Genomic DNA, 14015 nt, shown 5'->3' with positions numbered 1-14015 from the left:
GGAAGAGTTAGCTGGGAATACCTTGAGTCCAACAGAAATCTATTAAGTTTAATCATTTAAAAGTATCTCTTACAGGATTATAATAAAGTTCAAGGTGACGCTTTGAATTTAGCTTTTAGACGTAATAAAATGCAAGTCTGATAAAGTTGTCTATGTATATCTTCTTTAAAAAACACTGCAGAATTTTAAATTGTTCATGTATAATTAGGTAATTTATTTCTAAAATACATAATCTTGCAACAATTTCTTCTCATTTTGTAGAAATCAGAATTCTTTCCAATGGTTTCAAGTAACTGAATTTTAAAAGAAAGACTAGATTTTAGATGAAAGAAAAAGAAGGGGAAAAAAGAAAAGAAAAGGAAGGCAGGGAGGGGGAAAGGAGAAAGAAAGGGAAAAAGAGAAGGAAGGAGAAAAGAGAGTAAAGGGAAAGAAGGGAAAGGAATAAAATTAATTGAAAGAACCAATTAACTAAAATTGTCAGTATTTCATGAAAGTGAATTTTTAGTCATTAATTTTACCATTACATCCCTGCATGAAACTATTAGGTAATTTTTTTATTGATCCTCAAAATGCCTCTATTCTTCTTCCCACATTATTTAAATATATACAATGTAGGAGTTCCCACTGTGGCACAGTGGGTTAAGAATCCAACTGCAGTGGCTTGGGTCACTGCAGAGGCACAGGTTTGATCCCTAGACCAGCGAAGTGGGTTAAAGGATCTGGCATTGCCACAGCTGCAGCATAGGAATGGAGCATAGGTTGGCAGCTGCAGCTTGGAATCAATCCTTAGCTGGAAATATCCACACGCCATGGGCACAGCCAATAAAAAAAATAAGAAAATATGTAAACACAATATAAAGAAAAAGTACACAGAATTTCTCATAGGGAAGGAAAAATAATTTTCCTTCTACCCTTCTGAGTTCTTGGCTAAGACCTCTGTACTAAAAGATTAACAAGAGAAAAAGAAGTTTATTAACATGCATACATGGGAGATAACCAGGGGAAAATGAGAAACTCAAAGAGATGACTCAGAATTCAGCTTCAGCATCTTCATCAAAGAACAATACCTTTGTGAAGAAATGGCAGGACAAAACAACAATAACAACAACAAAAAAAAACAGTTTTTGTCACCCAAGGGCAGAGGTAAAGGTAATTAGTGGAGGGTGTTATGCAGATTCCTTTGGTGCCTTCTCCAGGCTGAGAGGGCCTCACACTTTCTCCAGGGGTTAATCTTCCTCCTTCCTGGCAGAGAGGAAGAGAGGGCACCTTACTACGTTCGCGTTTGGCTTTCAGGCAAATAAGGGAAGCGCGGAGAGCTTTTCTTATACCTGCTTCTTCTCAATTATCTTCAGCTCAAAATAATGCTTATGCCAAAATGGCATTATTCTGGAGTGGCATAATCTGCTACCTTCACACTCTAGGAGAGGGTAAGGTGGTAGTCCTTCTTAAAATAAATAAATTAATTAATTAGGAGTTCCCGTCGTGGCGCAGTGGTTAACGAATCCGACTAGGAACCATGAGGTTGCGGGTTCGGTCCCTGCCCTTGCTCAGTGGGTTGAGGATCCGGCGTTGCCATGAGCTGTGGTATAGGTTGCAGATGCGGCTCGGATCCTGCATTGCTGTGGCTCTGGCATAGGCCGGTGGCTACAGCTCCGATTCGACCCCTAGCCTGGGAACCTCCATATGCCGCGGGAGCGGCCCAAAGAAATAGCAAAAAAGACAAAAAAAAAAAAAATTAATTATATTTTTGTTTCATAATGTTTTTTTAAATGTATAAACTTTGTCTCTAATTCTATATGAATTATCTCAGACCAAAGTCAAATAATATGTGCTATGACTTTTATGCTTTCATTTACACTAGTATAATGTAAACATTTTTGAAGATTTTAAAATAATTTTGCTGGTCTCAGCCAGTGGCTCTTTTACATTTTTTTTTTTTTTTTTTTTTTTAGGGCCACACCTGTGGCATATGGAAGTTTCTAGGGGTTGAATCAGAGTTGCAGCTGCCGGCCTATACCACAGCCACAGAAACCAGGGACCCAACCCACATCTGCAACCTATACCACAGCCCATGGCAACACTAGATCCTTAACCTAGGATTGAACCCACTTCCTCATGGATACTAATCAAGTTCTCAATCTGCTGAGCCACAATAGAAATTCCTCTTTTACTTTTAAATTTAATAGTTTGCATATTTTATAGCAGTTTTTATTTAGCATAAGAATTAATTAATAAGAAACATTAATCTTTAATATTTCATTTGACCCATTTTTCAGTTTGCTTCCAATTAGAAACTGTGTTATCTGCTTCATTCAGATCCAGTATCTCATCCACCATTCAACTAAATTTTATTTTGGGTAGGAAAGTGAGTAGTTAGAAAAGGAAGAAATCACAACAAACCACAAATTTTACACAGCTAATAATACTCTTTGTAAATTTTCTCCTTACATTATTTTCTTTGGCTGAATACTCTCTGATCATCTCTTCAAATATCAGTGGTTTTGTAATATTTTCTATAGGAAGAATAGAAAAATAATTCAGGCTTTCTACCATCATGTTTGACTGATTTTTAAAATGTTATTTTGAAATACACAGTCGCGGGATGTTGCAAAGAAATTTATAGAGAAATCTCATGTACTTACACCCTTTCCCCAGCTCTACTTCATGCAAGAAATTCAGGTGTACACAGTCCTTGGCGCTTACTCATATTTCACAATTATACATGAGTTCATTTGTGTGTATACAGGTCTCCACAGTTTTATCACAGGTATAGCCTTGCATAGCCTTGCACCACAATCAATATACCATATCAAGAGGTGCTAGCTCTTTAAAGCTCACACCCATTTCCTCTACCCTTCTCCAGCCCCCCAACCACCGATCCATTTTACATCTCTGTAATTATTTTAGTTTATAAATTTCACATACATAGAATTATGTACTTTGTATCCTTTTGAGAAGGACCTTTTTGCTCAGCATGACTTTCTTGAGGCTCATCCACCTTGTTGTATGTTCCTTGTTCCTTGTTATCCTTGAGTAGTTTTCCATAGCCTTCCATAGTTTGTCTAACCACTTATCCATTGAAGAGCACTTGGGTAGTTCTGAATTTGGGGCTACATAATGAAGCTGCTATACATTCATGCATAAGTTCCTTCAGGAAATTGTCTCCATTTCTCTAGGATAAATGTCCAAGAGTACAACTGCAGTTGATAAAACCATTCTGGTTTTCAAACTACTTTTCAGAGTGGCTGTACCATTTTGCATTTTCATCATAAGGATGACCCAGGTCTCTGCAACTTTGCCAACATTTGATGTTATCACTGTTTTTCACATTAACCTTCCTGATAGGTGTGTAGTGACAACCACCTAGACCCTCTTCTGTTTAACCTGATATGATAGTAATTAAAGGCAGTGGCAAAAAAAAAAAAAGTCTTTCCCCATGCCAATGACTTTATAATTATGAACTAGCATTTTCCCAAAGTCTACATACACTGGGTTTAATTTATATCTCAGCCTCTCCTTTTTGTAGAATTTTATTTAAATTATAAATTTCTTGACTAATCTAGTTCCTCCCAACCAGAAATATTCATGTCATGTAGGCAGACTACTTTAAATTGTAATTGTTCTCTTGCTGAGCAAGCATCTTATTTTTTTTCCAGATATGAATAAAGTACAAGCAGAGCACATTCTGAACAGCTGTAAGTTAAAGAACATTATTGAGATGTATATAAATCAAATAACAGAACTCAAAACACTTTCAGAATATCTCTATCCCAATGTTTATTTTTCCCAAAAGTATGTATTATCTCTGAATGGATATATAACTTAAGCCTCCCCAAGGGGAAAAAATTATTACTAGTTATTGGGAATGTTTATATGGACATGCTTGTTCTTCATCACAGAAAGTTCCACTGATGACTTCTTTTTTTATTATTATTATTTTGGGGTTGCACATATGGTGGTTCACAGACTAGGGGTCGAATCGGAACTACAGCTCCCAGCCTACACCACAGTCACAGCAACCCCAGATCCGAGGCACATCTGTGACCTACATCACAGCTCACAGCAACACCAGATCCTCAACCCACTGAGGGAGGCCAGGAATGGAACCTGCATCTTCACAGATGCTAGTCAGATTCATTTCACCTGAGCCACGATGGGAACTCCATGATGACTTTGTTTTAACAGTTCCCTTTTATTTTATCTTTATCATTATTTGCCTCATTTCATTAAGAGCAAAAAAATTTTGCTTAAAACTTAATACCCACTAACTTAATACGTGAACTTTGACATTTATGCTACAGTAATTAATAACTGCAATATTAGACAAGTATTTTTTTTCTTATTGCAGTATTTTTCAAAAGTGTACAAATATTATTTTTGTTATAAGTAGTGTACATTTCACACTAGAAAAAATGCAGACATCACAAGTGTAAACTTCTGCCTCTAAGTGACCCAGAAAAGTATGAAAAAACCCCACAAATTTTAAAGTCAAATTGTTGTTAAGTATATCAGGAAGGGTGTTAATTACTTTTTAAGTTTATCCTTTTTTATTTTACTTATTTATTTTTTGTCTTTTGGCTTTTTAGGGCCACACCTGTGGCATATGGAGGTTCCCAGGCTAGGCATCTAATCAGAGCTGCTGCTGCCAGATCACGCCATAGCCATAGCAACGCCAGATTCGAGCCATGTCTTCGACCTACACCGCAGCTCATGGCAACACAATCCCCATTGAGCGAGGTCAAGGATCGAACCCACAACCTCATGGTTCCTAGTCAGATTCATTTCTGCTGCGCCACGATAAGAACTCCTAATCCTTTTTTAATGTGAGTATTTATTCTGTCATACAACTTTGATTAATTTTTAAGGTAAACCAGTCTTATAACATTTATAATGTTTCCATCTTTATGTGCCAAACAAACACACACACATTGATAACTCTGGAAATAACCATGTAATGTCCTCTGACAGGTTGCGGTTTAGGCAGGGAGTCCCCATCCATGGAAAGAATTGCTGACGGTAGTGTTGCAAAGAAAGCTGACTGGCCTTGGCAAGCCAGCCTGCAGGTGGACGGCGTCCATTTCTGTGGAGCATCTTTGATCAGTGAGGAGTGGCTCCTGACTGCTGCTCATTGCTTTGACATGTAAGTCCTCAGTCTGTACGGACCAGGTAACCTATTTCATCTTTTTTCTCACCTTCACTTCCTATAATTCTTTGTCTTTTGTCCTTTTAGGGCCGTGCTAGTGGCATATGGAGGTTCCCAGGCTAGGGGTCTAACCGGAGCTGCTGCTGCCAGCCTACACCACAGCCATAGCAACGCCAGATCTGAGCCACATCTGCAACCTACACCACAGCTCACGGCAACACCAGATCCTTAACCCACTGAGCGAGGCCACGGATTGAACTTGCAACCTCATGGTTCCTAGTAGGATTCGTTTCCACTGCACCACAATGGGATCTCCACTTCCTATAATTCTTATCTTTTTTTAACTGATCATCCTAGGCCCTAAAATGGTATTCATAATTGTCCTGCAGACTTAGAAGAAGTAACAATTACTGAAGAATAGTAGAAAAATTAGAGTACCTTCAGCTCCAACTGAATATATATTCTCCAGCAACCTCAACATTAAGAACAAGTCAACACTGCCAAAAGTTAAACACACTCATTGGTTTTCTTGAGATATATCATAAACTTAAAAAAAAAAACCCTCAGATAATAGACCCCAACCCACAAAACTATATCTGATTATCCCACATGAATATCGTGGTCCTGTGAATTTATTATTTGTACGCTTTTTGGAAATTTAACATATGGGTAACTTGGAGATAATAGAGATACAGCAACCCTAGTTTCTGGATAAAATGTTAACTAAAAAGAAAGGATGCCAAAACTATATAAAGTGTGGCTGCAATTCTCTCTCTCTCTCTCCTTCTTTCTCTCTCCATAGATATACATAGATTTATATAACTGTGCACAGATATGGCTGCATGTGTGTTTATGTACATGTGGGTGCATAACGTCTAATTTTTATTTATCATTTCCTCAACCAATCTGAATTACTTTTACAACTAAAAATGGCAATAATATATTGTTTCCTTTGGAAAAAAAAAACACAAACTTCCCCTCAAGGAGAGGAATTTATGCTACCGTAGAATGGGGGGGTTGTTCTCAGCAAAATGAAAGCAAAGCAGTCCTGGGGGAGAAGCCCCCAGTAAGAATGTGGGAGGGTTCCCATCAACTATCACCTTAAAGAGTTTGCCTTTCCTTCACCCCTATGTCCCATGCTCAGCCAGAGAAATGATCTAAACTAACCATAACCATCCTTTTCATTTGTGATCAGTTACAAAAACCCCAAACTCTGGATGGTTAGTTTTGGAACAACCTTAAGCCCTCCACTAATGAGAAGAGAGGTGCAGTCGATTATCATTCACGAAAACTATGCTGCCCATAAGCATGACGACGACATCGCTGTGGTGAAGCTCTCCACACCTGTCCTATTTTCAGAAGACGTGCACAGAGTCTGTCTCCCAGATGCTACTTTTGAAGCCTTGCCAAAGAGTAAAGTGTTTGTCACTGGATGGGGAGCATTAAAAGCAAACGGTGAGTATCGCAGTAAAAACATCCAAGCAAAGAAATGAAAACTTATCCCCATTGGGATGGAGATATAAAATAAGACACAAAATAAAAATACAAAAAATAAGAGATGAAATCAAGATGTCCCATGACAAATATGGCAAAAACAACAAATAAAACCAGCTATGGGAATTAGGAAAACTACTATTATGATCACAGTATTTATGTTTATTGTCCTCTTTATGGGATATTTTGGAAACTACATAGTTTTAACACTCTTCAAAAAACTTGAAGCATTTTTTTCACATGATTTTTTTTTCTTTCTGTTACTGCCTTCCATATGTAGTGATTCTGCTATGGCTGCACGATTCCTGAAGTATGTTATTTGAAAGCAGTAATAATGATAAGCTTCCTCAATGTGTCGTACAATTAAACAGAAAGAGCCTTAAACAAGCAATCTGAATGGTGCTCCTAATGCTAAATATTAATGGGGATCTTCTGATCCATGTATCTGTGGAATAGTTTTGAGCCTGAAACTTTATAAAGTTGACAAGAATGACATTTTACTACACTTAATAATACATAATAAACTGTAAAGAAAGACTTTTTAGATCCTGATATGAGTTTGCAGTTTCTGTCTTTTGGCAGGATTTTTTACATATGGTTTAATCTCTTGATTTTCTTTCTTTTTTTTTTTTTTTTTCCAGGCCACACCCACAGCATATGGAAGTTCCTAGGCTAGGGGTTGAATCAGAGCTGCAGCTGCTGGCCTACACCACAGACACAGCAACATGGGACCTGAGCCTCATCTCTGATCTACACCACAGCTCATAGCAATGTCAGATCCTTAACCCATTGAGCAAGGCCAGGGATCAAACCTGCATCCTCATGGATACTAGTTGGGTTCGTTAACCACCAAGACATGAAGGGAACTCCTCCCCTTGATTTTCTGACTCTTGTTGTAGAAAATTCTCTTATGGCATTGTAGTCTTATTTATATGCTTGCTCAAAGTACAACCTTTATCTGACTCTTTATCAGATGGTGGTTAGCATTTTTTGGCAATAAAGTATTTTTAATTAAGGTGTTTATATATACACATATATATTAGATATAATTCTGTTGCACACTTAATAAACTACAGAATAGTGTAAACATAGCTTTCTCTATTTATTGGGAAGCAAAAAATTGTGTGACTTGCTTTATTGCAATGTTCACTTTATTGAGGTGGTCTGAAACCAAACTTGCAGTATCTTAGAGATATGCCCATATAGATGTATCACTTGTGAAGCAATGAGTCAGATTTCCAGAAAAGGTAAGGTAAACTGTTACAGATTATGCCAGGTGGTGATTTTAAATCTAATGTTATCCTCCATTTAGATATGTTATCATGGCTAAGACTCAAAACCAGGTGAGCTTTGGTTTCCTCATCTGAAAAAAAGAGAATGAATACCCATATCTACCTTTGGTGGTTGCTGCTAGGATTAAATAAGACAGTGAGAGTAAATGTGCCAAGCATGGGACCGAGTATATAGAAGACGTTGAACTTGAATCTGAACACCCATTGAGGCCAGAGTCCTCCAAATAGCATGTTTTATCACAGGTTCACCTTTTGTAAGAAACAAAAATTAACTGTCATAAGCAATAACATGGAAATTCTTCATCTATTCATTTTTTTCTTCTTTAGGTCCCTTTCCCAACACTCTGCGAGAAGTTGAAGTAGAGATCATAAGTAATGATATATGTAATCGAGTTAGTGTATACGGTGGTGCTGTATCATCAAGAATGATATGTGCTGGATTCTTAAGAGGAAAACTAGATGCCTGTGAGGTAAGAAGAGACTCAGATCTACAAAATGCATCTGTTAGTAGAGATGCCCTTACTGAACACAGATCAGTGTCACTTCCTGTGACTACAATATTCAAGTGTGGAGAAGAGTATAAAATAGACGAAATGGAAGAACCGTAAGAAAGAGTCATCATTTATCAGCCTAAGGTCTAGAGCCATACATAAAAAATAATCACCAGCTGCGTACTAGGGCTCTGCTTAGAGAAAAGACCACAAGCAACAGCAGAAACCAAATCAGAAAGACACACAGTCAGTGCTTCAAGCCACAGTAATATCGAATGTTAGGTATCAAGTCTCTCCAACTGCAGTCAGTGTGGAATGGGATCTGCAGCTTATCTCCATGGCCAAAAGAGCATCGTAGCACCAGTGCTTAAACAGCGTACATCAGATAGAATTACATATTTAGGGAAAAAAAAACTATATTAATTCTAAAATGTTACCTCAAGAATCATGTACAGAAACTAATAAATGGCATTTTCCTTCAACCATACAAAATATTAATTTTAATTATTAAGCATTTAAAGATAATACATTTTAAAGTATGGCTATTTAAAAGACTGAAAACAAATAATTAAAATAATAAAAAGTTTACCTATAGCATTTGAAACTGAAACTAACAGTTGAGCAATTCTTGAAGGATTAGGCTTTGAGAATTTTATACATAAGAGCTTTTTTTATTTGCAAAGGTATCACTATTGATCCACCATTAGCTATCTGTCATACAACAGTAATAAATAGTCATTCACTACACATTCAAAATTTTTGTGAATTGCAAGTTAGTGTGGCAATTACTAAAAGAGATATCAACATTAAAAAATACAATGAATGTACAATAATTTCAATCTAGTAATATAGCATACAATATTTAGTTATTGGTTTTAGTACCAATGAACACCAGTAAAAGGATCTGGGAACATACTCTAGGATATAACATCTCCTTCCATCACTTTACTTCCTGCAAAGCAGAAACAACACAGGTGGTCCAGATACAATTAGATTACATCACTGTAAAGGAGGAATAGACTCAAAAACACAAACAAGGGTTTGTTGAATAGAGAGTTGTATTTGAGTTTATTCTGTAAGAAAGGGAAGTCCTCATGATTCACACACTCAAACCAGTTCCTTGGGAGCAAAATCCTTTGTGTAATACACGGTACACAGTTGTTTGGAATGCCCTTTGCATATCTTCCTCCTCTCAAATCTGTTTCTGCACAATGATACTGCGTCTCAGACACCTTCCTAACAACTAGAATGAGTGGAACAAGAAATTCCACTCAAATTCAAAGCAAGAGTTTATTCCTTCCTAACAGAGCTAGGAGAGGCTTCATGGAGTAGGTGACATTTAGTTGAGCCTTGAGGTTATATTTACATAAGTGGATGTTTTGACTTAGAAACATCCTAAGCAGTCTGTGCTCTCTGTTGAGATCAAGCAAAACTAAAAACTGTGCAAGATAAACTGAGACCTTAGCTTTATGCATACTACCTTCCGTATAAAGATATTAAACAGAGATAATAGATAATAAAGATAATAAATAATAAGCTCGATTATCATACTAACAGTAAGTACAAATAGAATTAGTTTTCCATATTCAATTCAAATAGTAGTCATCCAGATTCTGATTAACTTACATTTCTGATACCCCTTTATTACACTGATTTTTTTTTTCTTCTCCTTTCCAGGGTGATTCTGGGGACCTCTGGTTATAGCACGTGATAGAAACATTTGGTATCTTATTGGAATAGTTAGCTGGGGAATGGACTGTGGAAAAGAAAACAAGCCTGGAGTTTATACCAAAGTGACTGGTTATCGGGACTGGATTAAATCTAAAACTAACATCTAACACAACCAACACCTCTATATCCAAAATGTAAATGCTGTGTGTGGTCCCTAGCAAACTGTTTTTAGTATGTGCCCCATACTGTCATTAAGTTCAAGATGCAAATAAGGGTGACCTGACAATTCTCCCCACTAACTTGAGGAAAGCAGAATTCCTTTCACGTCACCTGAAGTGTCTTGCCGAACATGACGCATACAAGATACTGTCAACTCCACAAAGGTGTGCCAGTGGTGCTAAGTGTCTCTGACTACCTCCTGGCCTACCTTTCTGCTCCTACTCTACAATTCCCACTTTAGAATAATCCAGCAGTTTAATCAGGTGAATACCAGTTGGCTAGGTATTCTTTACGTTTTTCATGACAGAGCACGCTGCCCTTCCCTGACTTCACAGTTTCTATCTTCCTCATTTAATAACCCACAGTAAGAATCTGTACGTCTACTGGGCCAGAAAACTCACTGCTCACGCAAATGATGGAGGGGCACTCCTGGAACCAGATCTCAGAGGTGGCACTACTGTGAATCCCTCCTGCTTCACCCTCAGGAGTGCATTTCACCTTTCCCGGAAACTTGAAAAATCTGACATTTACGTTTACACCCAACAGGGCAGATTATAAACTCTTCAAACAACTACATTAATGTTTACTTTGGAACAATGACTAAGTCCTTGGATCAGACAGCAAGAGAACTGGAAATATTGCCTGGTACAGGATTTTGTTCTAAACTATGAAAACATGCCTTTTGACAGTTAGAAAATAAAAGCAGTTCCTCAGCCTTTCACCAGGTGGGACAGAGAAGAGGCAAGGACCGTGAGAGAAATTGCCTTCCATATCTAAAAAATGGGAGAAGGTCCAATTCTGGGGTAAATCTACTTTTTGCTTCTGTTTATTTCCTAATGCAGTTTATTTTATAAAATGTTTTATTTTCAATAAACTTCAGAAAAAATAAGGGACCTGAAGAATAAGAAACCAATATAAATTATGCATTCATAAATAACTTATATGAGAAGCTAATAGAGAATTAGAAATTCACAGACAATTTGATATAAGAATTTGGGAAAGACTTTATAATATTTAAATTTACTATTAAAATGGTATTCTTTGAAGAACTGTATTTACAGATATATTTAAACAATAAATCATCTTTGGAATGGTTTAATTATTGTATAAAACTGACATTTTCATATATATTTAACTGCATGTTTTTGTGCACTGTACATGACTATGAACTAGTGTTTATTAGCAAGACTCAATTTTTTCCTGTGCATCTAAACCTTTATTTGCTCCCCCCCTTTTACAATTCATTTAGTTAATGAAATAACTGCCACGTTAAGACTTTTTTGTGTTTTATACTGAGTCTCTCTTGCCCCATAATATTATATTGTATGCTTTAAAATATATTTATAAGAATAAATGTAAACGCATTCTCTTGAATCATCACTATATGGTGATTTCTCAACCTTGGCACTATTGACACCATATCACAAATTATTTTTGATTGGGAGAAGGGGATGCGGGGTGGTGGCATCCTCTGTATTGCAGAACGTCTAGCATCTTCCTTCCCTCTGCTCACCTGATACCAGAGGTAACCCTACCACGGTGTAACAAAAATGTACCCAGACACTGCCAAATAGCCCCTGAGGGGCAAAGTCACCTCCAGTTGAGAATGACTTCCAAGGCATCAGTAGCCAGAGGAAAGGGGTCACTGTTAAGAATCTTGCACCGAAAATTTCCTTACATGTTTGAGAATACCTTTCTTGTCCCCTTTTATATAATGCTAATGCACTTGAGAATGCTAAAAGACCACCTATCATGATCACACTTATATCTAAACTCTCCTAGCCAAATAAAGATTATTTGGGGGAGTTCCCGTTGTGCCTCAGCATTAACAAACTCGACTAGTACCCATTAGGATGCAGGTTCAATCCCTGGCCTTGTTCAGTGGGTTAAGGATCCGGTATTGCCATGAGCTAGGGCGTAGGTCTCAGACATGGCCTGGATCTGGTGTTCTGTGGCTGTGGCACAGGCTGGTGGCTACAGCTCCGATTCAACCCCTAGCCTGGGAACCTACATATGCCATGAGTGCAGCCCTCAAAAAAAAAAAAAAAAAAAAAAAGGGAAAAAAAGAAAGACCATTTGGAAACTGAAATTGGTTGGAGAAAGGAGGTAGTTTGAAAAATGAGTTGCTACAAGCAAATAATTCATCTCTAGATAGGTGGATGGATAAATAGCTATAGATGTAGATAAATAGATCTCTTTCTATATATAGAGAGATCTACAGAGATTAAAGAGATATATATCCATATAGAGAGAGATATAAAGATATATCTCTATATAGTAAGAGATCTAGAGAGAGGAATTTGTCAAATACCTAAGTATTGTATAATTGTCTCATACTATTTGGAAGAGTATTACATAATCAGCTGTGGCAGAATTGCTCAGTCTATCATTCACTAACACTGCAGAGTGGAAAATAGAAGATCACATAGCATCACCATGCACTAAAATCTGCACTGTCCAGTATGGCAGGGGCTAGCTAGATGGAGCTATTTAGACATAAATTAATTTAAATTAAATGTGATTAAAAATTTAGTTTTTCAGTCACACAAATCTCATTTTTTACTTGTTTGGAGTTTTTTTTTTTTGGGGGGGGGATGGGGTGGCTGCACCATGGCATGTGGAAGTTCCAGGGTCAGGGATCCAACCCACGCCACAGCAGGTACCCAGCCACAACAACGACAACATCAGATCCTTAACTTGCTGAGCAATCCAGGAACTCCTACGAATCACATTTTAGACACAAAATAACCACATGTGGCTAGTGGGTACCACATTGGGTAGCACAGATATATGTCATTATCATCATCATAGAAAGTTTTACTGGACATCACTGACCTAGAGGATTCTATGCAACTACCTACATAATCACTTATTCATCTAACAAACATCCCTTGAACTTCTATTGGATTGGAGGCATTGGATATTCTAGACACTGGGTATACAGTTGTTTAGAAAACCAAGTCCTGTTCTCAAGACCATATAAAGAGGCAAAAGTGTTTGGGGTAACTGCTGTTGGAAGTAGCAGACCCTCTGGAGAGTGTGGTTGCCGGGTACAGCACAACCACTCTTAGGGGGTGCTGGATCACTAATGGAGAGGGGATTTGGATGGGCTACAGCAGGCCACCGAAACCCACAGGTAGAAATCGTTTTTTTCCTACCTCCCTTAGATAAAGATCCAGAAATTGCCCAGTTAATAGTATATTAAAGAATCAAATAGAGTTTTTGCTTGCCTCTTAAATCAACAAGGAATTTCTTATAACCCCAAAAGCTATGTCAATGGCAACCAAACACAAGTGTAGCAAATAATGCAGGAGCATCAGAGTGACATGGTCACAAAGATAAAAAATATCAAATGATAAATTAAGCAAGAGCCAATCCAAATAAAACAAGGAATGAACTATATAATCTGTTCATGTTAATTTATTATATATAACTCAGAACTACAGATCCCTGTGACCCACACCTAAGTCCACGGAAACACTGCAAGGCATGAAAAAAAGACCATATGTGTTACTATGCTGCCATCTCCTGGTCTAGCCTTTGTTTTTTGTCTTTTTAGGGCTGAACCCAGGCATGTGGAGGTTCCCAGGCTAGGGGCTGAAGCAGAGCTGTAGCTGCCGGCCCACACCACAGCCATGGCAACGAGGGATCCAAGCCACATCTGCGACCCACACCACAGCTCACCACAACCCAGATCCTTAACCC

At 37.7% G+C, this 14015-nt stretch overlaps 1 protein-coding gene across 1 annotated transcript in view; it reads left to right on the top strand.

The window, feature by feature from the left end:
- Positions 1-11581, top strand: part of LOC100738056 (transmembrane protease serine 11G-like) — a 40037-nt gene extending 28456 nt beyond the window's left edge. Inside the window, 6 exon segments of the mRNA XM_003482405.3 lie at positions 3657-3695; positions 4969-5140; positions 6339-6598; positions 8257-8399; positions 10098-10104; positions 10107-11581. Coding sequence (XP_003482453.3) covers positions 3657-3695; positions 4969-5140; positions 6339-6598; positions 8257-8399; positions 10098-10104; positions 10107-10258 — 773 coding nt within the window. The 3' untranslated portion in view covers positions 10259-11581.

The sequence above is a fragment of the Sus scrofa genome, chromosome 8, assembly GCF_000003025.6.
Source record: "Sus scrofa isolate TJ Tabasco breed Duroc chromosome 8, Sscrofa11.1, whole genome shotgun sequence".
Taxonomy (NCBI): Eukaryota; Metazoa; Chordata; class Mammalia; order Artiodactyla; family Suidae; genus Sus; species Sus scrofa.
The sequence above is the reverse complement of the archived record's forward strand: the minus strand, read 5'-3'. Positions and strand labels throughout refer to the sequence as shown.